At 41.4% G+C, this 14,390-nt stretch overlaps 1 protein-coding gene across 1 annotated transcript in view; it reads left to right on the plus strand.

The window, feature by feature from the left end:
* UNKL (unk like zinc finger) overlaps positions 1 to 14,390 on the plus strand; it is a 107,809-nt gene that overhangs the window by 75,152 nt on the left and 18,267 nt on the right. The window contains exons 10-11 of the mRNA XM_089682082.1: positions 4,028 to 4,208; positions 12,398 to 12,490. Of these exons, the coding sequence (XP_089538208.1) occupies positions 4,028 to 4,208; positions 12,398 to 12,490 (274 nt within the window). The remainder of the gene's footprint in view (positions 1 to 4,027; positions 4,209 to 12,397; positions 12,491 to 14,390) is intronic.

The following is a 14,390-nucleotide window of genomic DNA, read 5'->3' on the forward strand; positions in this document are numbered from 1 at the left end:
AAGAGTAGTCATTGTGTGCATGTGACGACAATATCACAAATTCTCCACAAATGTGGCTTGTATGGGAGGGTTGCAAGAAAAAGGCCACTTCTCAAGAAAGGCCACATGCAGTCATGACTGAGCTTTGGCAGAACGCACCTTTTGAAGATTCTGAGGCCACATAGAAAAAGGTATTATGGTCAGATGAGACTAAAATCAAATTATTTGGCCTCACCACTAAACGATATGTCTGGGGGAAATCCAATACAGCTCACCACCCAAATGACACCATTCCTACAATAGAACATGGAGGTGGTAATATCCTGTAATGGGAATGTTTCTCTGCAGCAGGGACTGGAGCATTTGTCAGGTTAGAAGGAAAAGTGGATAGGGAAAAAATACCATCGGATTCTTGAGGAAAACTGCTGGTTTCTGTCAGAGTTTTCAATGTTCAGAAGGTTTACTTTCCAACATGACAATGACTCAAAGCACACAGCAAAAATGACCACACAATGGTTGGAGGAGAAAAATGTAAATGTCCTTGCATGGCCTACTCAGAGTTCAGACTTAAACCTCATTGAAAATCAGGGAAATGACTTGAAGACTGCAATCCACAAACAGTCACCATCAAATTTAACTGAACTTGAGCAGTTGTGCAAAGAAGAGTAGGCACATATTGCAAAGTCTAAATGTGCAACGATAGCAGAGACATATCCCAACAGACTAAAGGCTGGAATTAAAGCAAAGGTGGTTCACTAAAATACTGACACAAGTGGGTGATCCTTTTTCCAACTCAGTGATTCTGTTTTTGAATATTTAACATTTTTTTTTCTGGTATGTTGGTGTTATGTCTTTCACTTGAATACTATACGTTGCATTGAGTAAATAGGACCAAGTACCTAGGCATGCAGACTGCTTCTGCTTCAGTGAATTCAAGCATAGTACCATGATAGGTTGCCACCTGTGCAATAAGTCCATCTGTGAAATTTCCTTGCTACTAAATATTCCAGTCAACGGTTAGTGGTATTATAACAAAGTGGAAGCAACTGGGAACAACAACAACTCAGCCACGAAATGGTCGACCACATAAAATGACAGAGTGGGGTCGGTGCATATACATATACACTATATTGCCAAAAGTATTGGGACAACTGCCTTTACATGCACATGAACTTTAATGGCATCCCAATCTTAGTCTGCAGGGTTCAATATTGAGTTGGCCCACCCTTTGCAGCAATAACCACTTTAACTCTTCTGGAAAGTCTGTCCACAAGGTTTAGGAGTGTATCTATGGGAATGTTTGACCATTCTTCCACAAGTGCATTTGTGAGGTCAGGCACTGATGTCAGGCGAAAAGGCCTGGCTTGCAGTCTCCACTTTTAATTAATTCCAAACGTCTTCTATTGGGTTGAGGTCAGGACTTTGTGCAGGCCAGTCAAGTTTCTCCACCCCAAACTTGCTCTTCCATGTCTTTATGGACCTTGCTTTGTGCACTGGTGCGCAATCATTTTTGAACAGGAAGGGGCCTTCCATTAACTGTTCCCACAAATTTGGGAGCATGGAATTGTCAAAAATGTCTTGCTATGCTGACGCCTTAGAAGTTCCCTTCATTGGAACGAAGGGGCCAAGCCCAACCCCTAAAAAACACCCTGCACCATAATCCCCACTCCTCAAAACTTTTTACACTTGGCACAATGCAATCAGGCAAGTACCTTTCTTCTGGCAACTGTCAAAACCCAGACACATCCATTGGATTGCCAGACAGAGAAGCATGATTGGTCACTCCAGAGAACATGTCTCCACTGCTCTAGAGTCTAGTGGTGACGTGCTTTACACCACTGCATCAGACGCTTTGCATTGCATTGCATTTGGTGATGTGAGGCTTGGATGCAGGTGCACGGCCATGGAAACCCATTCCATGAAGTTCTCTACGCACTCTTGTTGTTCTAATCTGAAGGCCACAAGAAGTTTGGAGGTCTTTAGCTATTGACTCTGCAGACAGTTGGTGACTTCTACACGCTGTGTCAGCATGCCCTGTCATTTTACGTGGTCTACCGTTTCGTGGCCAAGTTGCTGTTGTTCCATGTTGCTTCCACTTTGTTATAATACCACTAAAAGTTGACCATGGAATGTTTAGTAGCAAGAAAATTTTACGGATGGACTTATTGCACAGGTGGCAACCTATCACGGTACCACGCTAGAATTCACTGATACAGAAGTAGTCTGTATGCCCAGGTACTTGATTTTATATACCTGTGGCCATGGAGATGATTGGAACACCTGAATCCAATGATTTAGAGGTGTGTATGTATGTGTGTGTATATATAGATGTATGTATGTATGTGTATATGTATATATGTATGTATGTATGTGTATATGTATATATATGTGTATGTATGTGTATATGTATATATATGTGTGTGTGTGTGTGTGTATATATATATATATGTGTGTGTGTATATATATATATATATATATATATGTGTGTGTATATATATATGTGTGTGTATATATATATGTGTGTGTATATATATATGTGTGTGTGTATATATATATGTGTGTGTGTGTATATATATATATGTGTGTGTGTATATATATATATGTGTGTGTATATATATATATATATGTGTGTGTGTATATATATATATATATGTGTGTGTATATATATATATATGTGTGTATATATATATGTGTGTATATATGTGTGTATATATATATATATATATATTGCCCATATTTTCTGTAATGAATCAATTCCTATGATTGTCAGCTCCATTAAATGTGGTATACTTTCCTGAGCTATCTCTGTGAGAACATATATTATATTCTGGAAATAATGGTGGTATATAGTAAGCGCTCATATAAAATGCAAGCAGCTGAACATATAGGAAAACACATAAAAGTCCCAAAATACATAAACAGAAGAAATGCAGCGCTCTTGAAAAAATTATATTAGAAATAATAATAATAATAAACACAGTCCAATAAAAAACAGTGTTCCTTGTTTCCCAGTGAAAATGGTAGAATTTTGCACTAACCAGAACGCGCAAAGGTAATGCGCATATGTGTGTGTATCCTGAAGATCCTTTATCCACTTAAGGCTGGTCAGGTATATGGCTTGGAAGAATGGAGATCCTACGCCCTCTGAGGAAGTGCGTGCGCACGAAACGCGTCAGGTGGGACCCTAGGACGCCGTTGACATCAAGCCGCCGGTGCCACGAGGAGGCCCGGCGGCCATTTTGACATCCAACAGGGTCAGTGTGTTTGCTCATACTTGGCTGTTCTTCTGTATTCTGCACCTATGCTGCTTTCAAATAAAGTTTTAATTACTACACTATGAGTGCTCCCCTGTGTCTCCTGTGAGGAGCTTTTCCATCCTTGTAGCCCTTGGGATTCCTGTGCCAGTTCCTTTTGGAGGCTCATCTAGATAGTCATTGCTCTGACTTGCTGGATCACTTTCCACCACATGAGGGCGTAGGATCTCCATTCTTCCAAGCCATATACCTGACCAGCCTTAAGTGGATAAAGGATCTTCAGGATACACACACATATGCGCATTACCTTTGCGCGTTCTGGTTAGTGCAAAATTCTACCATTTTCACTGGGAAACAAGGAACACTGTTTTTTATTGGACTGTGTTTATTATTATTATTATTATTTCTAATATCATTTTTTCAAGAGCGCTGCATTTCTTCTGTTTATATATTATATTCTGAATTATATTCTGATTACTAGATGGAGCTGACAATCATAGGAATTAATCTATTACAAAAAACACGGGGAAAATTGGTCCAACCTGCACGTATGCGTGTGTGACATTTTGTCCAAGGAATGTTTTATAAATCGATTTAACGCTTAGTAGGTGGACCAGAGTGTCTCAAAGCATCTGTAGACTTTTCATTGGTGCATGCCAAACGCTGTCATTGCATCCTGGTGATTTGCACATGCTCAGATACAATGTCCATATTTAATAAAATTATAATCTTTAGTAGTTTTGTGTGTTTAAGTGTATATAACTTGAGTTTTTAATTCCGTGTCTGTTGAACAGAGCCATCTCAGTGTTTTCTCAGTGGTGAACCCATTGGCTTCCAGTATAACGTCCAGTATCACATCTAGCCTGGCATCCAGTATTGGCTCAGACAGTTCATCTCCTACTGCTCTCTCATCAAGTGTTAATGCCAAAGCACTCCCTTTCTACCCTTCTAGTAATACTGTTGAATCTGTAATAGGTAAGTTTCCAGATTATTCTGTGGTTTTGTAGCAGATATGATTTATAAACCGTAAGGGTGGATACTACCACTGTTCATTTATGAAGATATTGGAATAGCATTGTTCAGCTTTTTGTATATTTTTACAGTTCTGCTTCATGTACAGTAAGCCCTTCCCTTTTATATATGCATGCAGCCTTGGCAGATGTAGGAGGTTGGTGATTGTTACTGTTATGATAACAGTAGTGAACACTTATGATAATAGTAGTATTAGTAGTAGTATTGCCCTTTCTATTTTTCAATGGTGAAAAATGTTGTGCTTTTGTAGTGTGCTGTTTGTGAGCTTTCCACTTTATGCAGTCATCCTCCTAAACTATTCTTTCCTACTGCTATTCCAGCTCTGCTATGTACTAATAACTTTTTTTTTTATTTCTTAAGCAGTTGGGAATTTGCCTACTGCCCTTTGGCCACTCCATTAGCTGTTAATGTTGCCCCCTTTCCCTGCTCCTACATCCGTGCATATGTACAGTCATGTGATGTAAACTGTGAGAGCTGCTGACCACATTATTATTATTATACAGTATTTATATAGCGCTAAAAGGTTTGCTCAGCGCTGTACATTATAGTGGGGGACAGAACATGAGACAATACAGTAACAAAACAAAACACGAGGAGTTCAAGGGAGCTGCTCTTTCGAACTTACAATCTAGGAGACACATAGCATGGAAGTATGTTTCTTAATGCTGTTTTGCAGAAACATTGTCCACTCATCTTAACCCTACAACTGCAATGACTGTCTTCAAGACTGATCGGCAGCCTATCTTTACTATCCTACAGTTGTGCAGAGAGAAAAATGGCATTTCTGTTAGAAGGTGCTGAAGTGTAATGCATAGGTGTTTAGGATTGCTTTAGAGAGCAGCATTAATTACTGTGTTGATGTAGGGATTTAGCAATTCAGTCTGAATTTTTTACAATTTTGCAGTCTTATGCAAGACCTATATTTGCCACATTTAGCTATGTTAACTTTCTCTAAGCTTGACACTTGGTTTGAGTGTTGAATGAATTTGGGTCAGGACAATTAAGTATTTCCATGTTCTTAACAAAGTAAATGAACTTTAACCACTAGCCTACCGGGCACTTCTACCCCCTTCCTGCCCAGGCCAATTTTCAGCTTTCAGCGCTGTCGCACTTTGACTGATAATTACTCAGTCATGCCACAATGTACCCATATGAAATTTTTGTCCTTTTTTTCACACAAATAGAGCTTTCTTTTGGTGGTATTTAATCAGCACTGGGTTTTTTATTTTATGCGCTATAAATGAAAAAACGACCAAAGAATATGAAAAAAACACATATTTCTTTGTTTCTGTTGTAAAATTTTGCAAATAAGTAATTTTTCTTCATAAATTTTGGCCAAATTTTATACTGCTACACTTCTTTGGTAAAAATAACTTAAATCTGTGTATATTATTTGGTCTTTGTGAAAGTTATAGAGTCTACAAGCTATGGTACCAATCATTGAAAATTGATCACATACCGATGTCCTCATTTCTTGAGACACTAACAAGCCAGGACAGTACAAATACCCCCCAAATGTGATTGATCACAGCCTGTCGCATAAAAAAAACCGCAGCCAACCCGCTCCTTGCCACAATCGATGATGATCTGTGTCCCAGGAACACAGATCAACAGCGATAGGCGCACTCCCGCGGCCGCGCATGCCCGGTAAGAGTGGGAGGACGTCATATGACGTCCTCCCAGAACCAGAGAGCCACCTTGCACCCGTCATTGGACTATAGGATGGGCGTGAGGTGGTTAAAACAAACCCTTGCTGACCTCTATAGCCGCATACACTGTGCAGCAATTTATCCTTAAAGCAGAAGCACTAAAGTTGTTCAAATTGCTCTCTGTCTGCTCAGCTCATTTTGCCCCCCACCAGAACACCTGCTATGTACTTACATTATAGATTTGAAAGCTATTGGGCTGCAAACTCACTGCTAGAAGGGGGAACCAGGCTGCTGTGAGAAAAGGACTTAAAGTGGTTCTAAATCCTTAAGGTTTTTACCATAATGCATTCTCTGGATTCTCAGGGCCCTCCCCCCAGCCCCATATATACCTGAGCCCAATCCAGCTCTGTGCACAAGAGCAGCTGCTTTCTCCACTCTCCCTCCTCACAGGGCAGATTGAGAGCAGCGGGAGCTATTGGCTCCTTCTGCTGTCAATCAAATCCTATGACAAGGGAATGGCAAGCAGGACAAAGCCCCGCTGTCTTTGTCTGTAGACACAGGCAGCAGGGCACAGGAGCAAGCCCGCAAGAGTAGCTTCCTTAGCATGTAACTTGATGGGGGGGACTTGGCAGAGGGGATGAGCCAGGAGCATCAGCAGGGGACCTTCCAGTAGACTTCCAGGTTAGGCCTTTTCCCTTCAAATGCATCAAATTCTCTTGCTCAAGTACTGTTCTGCTGAACCGGCATGTAAAAAGTGCTTAGAACATATGCCTTTTGCAGGGCACTGTCTATTTGGTAAACGCAAGAAAATTAAGTTTTATTTTGAGCCTCCAAGGCTTTGTCCTCTAAGTCAAAGCCTGGCATCCCCACTTTTGCTGCAAGCCCTAGCCTCCCTAGCTGGAAAGCACTGTGCCCCCTGCTCAGTGATGGGATGACTCCAATTTTTTAGTGGAGGGGCATCTGTCAACTTTCTCCGATAGCTGGGTTTGAGACATTCAGGATCTCTGGGTTAAGGATTTTGTCTGTAGGGGGTAAAGGCTGAAGCATCAATCCCTCCCTCCATACTGCTTCATGCCTTTCCATGTGCCCTCACTCCCACAAAAGTTGGAAATGCTGCACTTCAGTAATTGCTCACCTCATGGGTCATTGTTCCTGTTCCTACAGGTGAGAGTTTTCAAGGGTTTTATGGATGAAACAAGAAGGCGCTTCTAAATGCAGTAATGCCAAAATGCGTTAATAAGAGCGGTTAAAAAAACTTACAAGGTGAAAGATTAAACTGGCTCTCAATAATCCGTCAGAGTGCGGAGCTCTATCCACTGTCTGGCATCCTGCTGTGCCTGCTGCACAGGGAGCTCAGGATGAGGTATAAAGATGGCCACCGCTCTTCCGGGACTGCTGGAATGCACGCTGTCCAGGTGGAACGCAAATCGGAGGTGACATGAGTATGGGGCGGTGACTCGTTTCAGAGCACGCGCACAACTCCTTCTTCAAGATTGCGCGTGCTCCGAAATGAGTCACCGCCCCACGCTCATGTCAGCGGCAGCCATCTTTGCGTTTATGAGGTGTATTTATTTTTGCATTTTTTGAGTTGTACGACTGTCACTTTCAGTTTTGGGTCTTCACCAAAGTATTCACCCTGTTTTGGCTTCTTTTTTTTTTTGCTCTTGGGGTGTCCACATTATGGGTTACCTGGACAACCTGCTATTGATGGATCGCTCTGTCTGGACTTTGAATGCCAGCATGCAGCAGACTGTGCTAACACTTCAGAACTTCAGGTGGATGCTTAATCTTCAGAATTCTTTGTTGAATATGACTCAGTCTAGAATATATGGGATTGGTCCTGAAAAGGAACCAGGCATGGGTCCTTCTTTCCTCAGAAATGATCAGGTCCCTCTCTTGAGCACTGATGCTCTTGTCCAAATGACGTCCCTCATTGTGTTTTTGCATGAGAGTACGGGGACTGTTAGCCTCATTTTGAGGCATGCAACTCAAGAGTCCAGGTTCATTGCCAGTTCTAGACATCCTCAGGCTTTCACAGTATACACCCTGGTGACCCCGTGGGATCAAATTAATCTGATCTTTGCGTTTTCTCCATTAGGGCCCCTTCCACGACTGCGCTGCAGGACTGAATCGGGGGAATGTCAATGATTCCTATAGTACCAAACTGGCCCAGGAGTGTTTTAGTACTCAGACATAAGCTGGCTTCTGGTAGACTCCAGTTTGCCTCTTCCAGATCGCAAAGATCTTCTTTCTTAAGGTTCAGACTACCATCCTGCTTTTCAAAGGCTGGCTTTGATGGCTTGGCTATTGAAGCCTAGGTCCTGAGAAACAGTGGCTTATTGGATTAGGTTATCCTAACACTTCTTGAAAAATTTACCATTGCACCTGGAATACTTACATGAGAGAAAGTTTCATCCTTTACTCCATGGGACTAATCCTACATTTGGGTCTGGATCAGCTTCTGGCCTTGAGTGACCTAAAGGTACAAATATCACCATTTGACTAGCCTCTTTCAAGGTCCTTTTGGCCTCTGGTATTGTTAGCCCTTCAAATGCGTCAATTCAAGCGTATCCAGGATTTTCCCATAGCTAAGATCTTTCCCTCCCTTTACCTTTCCTTGTTGCTGTCGCTTCCGCTGTCTGAGAATGGAGTTGGTAGCTTTACGTTTGTAAGGAGCCTATCTTGGGGTGTGTTTCTTTTTTGCCCAAAGTGGTCTCTTCCTTTCATCAGGATGTCATACTGTCTTTCTGTCTGGCTTCTAAGCACCCAAGAGAGGCCTCTTGTCACTGTTTTGGTCAGCATTACCGAGGAGGTATCGGCTTATGCTCTTGCCCCCTAATACAGCTCCAACTTTACAAGTAGTCGTTCTGCATTGCACTCTGTTTGATGCTCTGGAATCGCGATCTACCAGTCACCTGGCCTGCTCTATAGTATGTACTTGTCTCAGTTAAGAACACCAAGTGTCATTTCTGTCTGCTACCTCTTTCCTCTGCTCTCTGCATGAGTCACTTCTGAAAAGTATTCCTGACATCAAGAGAAAAATGGTTATGGGGAGAGACCTCCAGCACACTGCTTGTGATTGACAGCCTCAGCTCTGTTTCTGTGTGAAAGGGGGGGGGTGCCCCCCCCCCCAATCCGCTTCAGAACTCTTCTCACTGAGCTCTGCAGAATGTAATTTTTAGCTCTCCGCCCCATGCTTTCTGAAATCTCAGACAAGCTGTATAAATTCTGAACTTTGAACAGTTGTAGAGAATAGAAGACCCCGCAGATAAACAGGTACAATGTATTCTAATATGTAACAAGCGAGCGCTCTGTGCAAATCAGCAGCTGGCATAAGGATGAACCCCTTTATCCTCTAATGAATCAATAATATAAAATGCAGAGCTAGATAATAAGGTGACAAGTGATGAAATCAAGTGCCAATCAGAGCGCTATATAATGTGACCAAAGTGTCGTCAATGAGTGACGAGAATAAAAGTGAATGGATGATAAACGCATAAATTGAGTCACATAAACGTGATATATGTCCAATGACAAATTGTGCTAAAGCAAAAAGCAATAAATATTATGACAATCGAAGATATCATGTGATAAATCAGATGTCTTGAGATACAAGCAGTCCATAGAAGAAATACATCAAGTATTGGTGCTTGTGACTTCCGTGATAAGGAATTGAAGTGTGCTTGCACTCACAGGAAGCGCAATATTAATGCACATGTAATGTAATATCCGGGAAGGCACTGGTGGTAATCAGGGTACTGGCGGGGATAGGAGGCTCCACTGGTACACACAGCACACAGGAAAGGCACTCCAGACCTCACAGCTCGGACCCTCACAGCATACAGGGACAGCTCCTTCTATGCATTTTCACCAGGAAATCGATATGCCAAAATGATCTATATCCACCTTAAATGGCTGGTGGTGCCGGGCGGCTGCAGTGGCGCGCTCCTCTTTACAGGTGTATGCAGGCTCGCTCTGTGCATTTCCTGGTATCGCAGACCAGCTTCAGTGTCGCTTAACCCTGTCACTGCCAACGGTCCCACCCTCCAGTCTCGATTTTGAGCTGCAGCTATGTTCCCAGCTTGTTTTTAGTTAGGCGTGTTAGGATCTGTTGTGTTGCCCACCTCTCAGTTAACTGCTTTTTGACATCCCATAGACCTCTAAATCCTGTATCCCTCAACAAATTAATAGGAAAACAGGTATTTTGTACTTGCCCTAAAATCCTTTTCTTGGGGTTTATTAGGAAGCACAGGTCCCAGTCGTCTGTGTCTTACAGTCCTATTCTTGGCACTGCTATGTTACAAAACTGAGGCATGCTGGGAGTGCGAGGGATTACACCAGGCTGCTCGCTGTTTTGTTTGCCAGTGTTTGTGGTAGTATAACCTATGTGTCTCTGACTTATGCACCCCTAAGTCTTTGGTCACACCAATTCGCACCTGTGTGACCAGGGACTCAAAGAACTAGAAGACAAGGATTTTTCATTGAATCTGAAAATCTATTTGTTGCATGAGACTGACAGTTTTTTTTTTTTTGTACAAAGTGCTATCCAAATAAATATGGATCAAAAGACAGTACAGCAAACAGATGTTTTCCAGCCAGTTAGGTTGTGGCTTTCAAATAAAAGAGATCATTTGGTTGCTATGTGCAATAGCTTCAGTTTTGCACCAGTTATAGGTCATCCTCGCTGACCTCTCCACAGTCTGTACATTTTTGCAGCACTGGCACTTTCAGGCATTTTGCAGAGCAAAGAGCACAAGGATCTCACCTGTGCTGCACACAGGTCTCGGTGATACTGCAAGTCCTCCTTTATGCCTGGAAGCGTATGACATCCTCCTGATGTGACTGTGGTCACATGATCAGGGAGCTGCTGTGATTAGCTGCTTCAGTACAGTGTGTGAGCAGAGCAGGGAACTGCAGGCAGTGAGTCAGCACTTACACAGCTGGTAAGCACAACTATGTCTGCATTTCTATCACTCTTCACTGCAAAACAACTCGGCTTCCTTTATTTCTTCAACGCATTCATACACTGTCATTCATTGCTCACCTAATGACACCTTAATACATTTATCTGATACACTTTGATGTTTGGGACTGCAGCCAACTTTGAATATTCAGTCAATGCTGTTAGCTGGGTAAATTGTACTTGTAGGAAAGGATGAGATGGTATCAGGCTGGTAGCAAAACCAGTCTGCTCTATCACAGGGCTTACAGCTGTACAAAATGTTGCAAGTTGCATCTGTAAGGTTATGAATTGGCTGTTCATGGCAGATACACAGGAGCATGTACACACATCAAACCAAAGTTAATTCTGTCAGTTTTCATTTAATTTTAGAATTTTTCTTATGCAGAATTATTTAGGACAATCTGTTGTAGTATTAATGACTCTGGTATGTGACAGGGTTACGATTTGCATTTGTATATGTACTTTGGGATTTATATACTGTACACAAAGACAAGTAATGTACTTGTTTGTCACAAACATGTTACTATTCTGCCTCTCCCACATATTACATAATAGATATTGTAAATATGTCTTTATAAGTTTATCAGCCTGCTATTGACTATTGGTTATGTAGAAATAAAGCAAATTCTAGTTTTAGTGTAATATTCATGTTTGTTATGTTTTCCCATGTTGATTAATGGTTGTATTTTGCTTTGCTGCATTGTGCTTTGCGTGGCTAGTAGAAAATAAATATTTTCCACTGAGACAGTTGTAAATGGACTAGTCATCCATGCTACATAAAGTCGGCTAAAATATTAAAATGTAACATTTATAGTTAAAGGAAAACGCATAGAAGGTAGCCTGAATGGTGGAGCCTGCTGATCTTCTCAGGTTAAAGCCTTGCTCTGACTTTCTCATGTGGGTCAGCATAGGAGAATTTTTCACTTTGCATGAGTCAGTGAATGACTGATGGATGTACACCCCTTATGCTGGGTATTTTGCACATGTGTTGGTGTAGAGATGTGTATATTTCTTTTTTTTTTTTTTTTTTAACATCGACGAAGGATTATATTATGTGAAATGTGACTACTTTTGAAACCTAAATATCACACTGGTCAAAACAATGTTGATCACCCTTTTTGGCTTATTAGGTCAAAGGGCAATCTGCTAAGAATCATATTTCATTACATTTATTCTGTTGATTCCTAGTATTAGCACAGATGCCTTGCTGCACTGGTGTCTTAGATGAAGTTTTCACCTGAGATTCTGCCTTTGTGGAGTTTGTAGGAATTTCCTCTGGGTCCTCCTTAAATTTGCTTCTATTAACTCTTCCCATAGGGAGTGTGTATATCACTGCATGACTGTGGTAGGAACATTGTAAGCTCCTTGGAGGCATGTGAAGTATAGGCCCTGTGGATCTGATTTCAGTGGGTGTAGGGGTTTGCCTATCTGTATCGCTTTTTGCGTGTTAATGGTCGTTATTTTTGGCATACAATTTATTGATATTCATGTGTCTCTTAATATGCAATTGTGTTTCGCAGGTTCTGCTCTAGATCTTCATTTTAGCAATATAAATGTTGCATCTTTAGACAAAGAATTAGACGACTCAGAGAACAGTGACCTGGGATTATCAAGTAAGCTTTTCCTTTATTCTTATTCCACTTTGGGTTTCACAATATTTGTATATGAGATTGGTTTGAATTTGTTGGTGTGTAAATGTGCATTTACCCATTTATTAATTTTTACAACATTGTCTTGTTGGTCCATAGCACTTTAAAGTGGACACTGAACCATTGTTATCAGTGTCTGTCCCCGAAGGAGCTTACAGAGTAAAGTTCTTACCACAGTCATACAAACATTAAGGCTTCATGTACACGTGCAGCTGCTAAACTTGAGTTTAGGAGCTTTTGGCATTTTTTTGCCAAAGCTCCTAAACTCAACTCCATAAAAGCCTATGTGTCCATGTACACAGAGGGTTTTAGCAGAGCTTAAGAGCTGCTCCGTTTAGGTGAGGTTATACCTCCCTCTCCTGAATGTGAAAGAATCACATTCAGGATAGGAACGTTTTGACCGCCGACCATGGAAAAACGCAAAACACGGTAAAAACACAGTACTGTGGTTGCTGCATTTTTACCGCGTTTTGCTTTTTCCAGTGGCCGATGGTCAGAGAAGCCTAAGGTTTCATGTACACGTGCAGCTTCCAAACTTGTCCATGTACACATAGACTTTTATCAGAAATTAGGAGCTGCCGCGTTTAGGTGAGGTAAACCTCCCTCTGCTGAACGCAGAGGAATCATGTTCAGGAAAGGAACGTTCTGACCGCCGGCCGTGGGAAAACGTAAAACACGGTACCGCATTGACACTCGTTTTTGCCACGGTCTGGGTAGGCTAGTGTACATGTAGCCTAACACATTTTGTTTTTGAGTTGTTGGAAGAAATGGGAGAACCAAGCTAAATGCCAAGTGCTCAAAGAGAGTAAAATGAAACCCAGGCAAAAAGAGAAGTGTACTTACACCATGCAGATTGTGAGAAAACCATGAAGCACAGTAAGGTAGTGTATACTCAGACTGAAGATATGCTATTTCAGCAGAAACCGGGCAAAGTTCTCTCTCTGTGCGAACGGTCATGTTGGAAAACCAGCATTCGATTTAGTACTTGCAGCCAATGGCTGCAGCACTTGTCTGTGTATTCTGACCAAGTGGGGGGAGACCCTCCATCCACATCGCTTGTGTGGATATGGGGATCTGCCCATGTATACCCTGCTTAATCTTACACAGGTAGTGATTGGAAACTTGGGGATCACAAAAACTCCATGTAGATGAGCTCATTGACCCCTTCATGAAGGTTTTGTTCTTCAGCCCCCCATGTATGAGAATAAATTGTTAAATACTATTTTAGTTCTACATATAATAATAATAACCACTTGTATAGAGGTGAGGAGAGGTCTGCAGTCCATTGAAGGGGGTAGCAAGTACCTGAGAAGTACCATAGTACTTATACATAGTACAAGTACTACTTGCAGCGTGGGGAAAGTGCTGCCGATAAGCAGCAAATGTGACAGAGCAGATCTGCACTGATAATCAGGGCACTGAGATCATCAGTGCCGCCAGTCAGTGCCCATCATTGCTGCATATCAGTGCTGCCTATTAGTGCAGCCTCAACGCACATCAGTGAAGGAGAAAAATTAGCTGTTTGAAAAATTTTATAAAAACAAAACAACTTTTTTTTTTCTGATTTTTTTTTTTTTTTTTGGCTGTTTTTTGGTATTTTTAGTGCAAAAAATAAAAACCCCAGTGGTGATTCAAAATAAAATAAAGCTCTATTTATGAAATTTTTAAAACAACTGTCATATGGGTACAATGTTGCATGACCGCGCAATTATCATTCAAAGTGCAACAGCGCTGAAAGCTGAAAAACATGGTCTGGGCAGGCATGTGGTTAATAATGATGACTTAAGAAAAATCGTTCATCTTTAAAATGTGAAAAGATAAGATTTAACATTTTTATTTATTTTTTTTTAATTCTTTATGGACA

The sequence above is a fragment of the Staurois parvus genome, unplaced genomic scaffold (assembly GCF_062004578.1).
Source record: "Staurois parvus isolate SC_StPar_1 unplaced genomic scaffold, SC_StPar_1.0 ptg000018l, whole genome shotgun sequence".
In the NCBI taxonomy this organism is placed as follows: Eukaryota; Metazoa; Chordata; class Amphibia; order Anura; family Ranidae; genus Staurois; species Staurois parvus.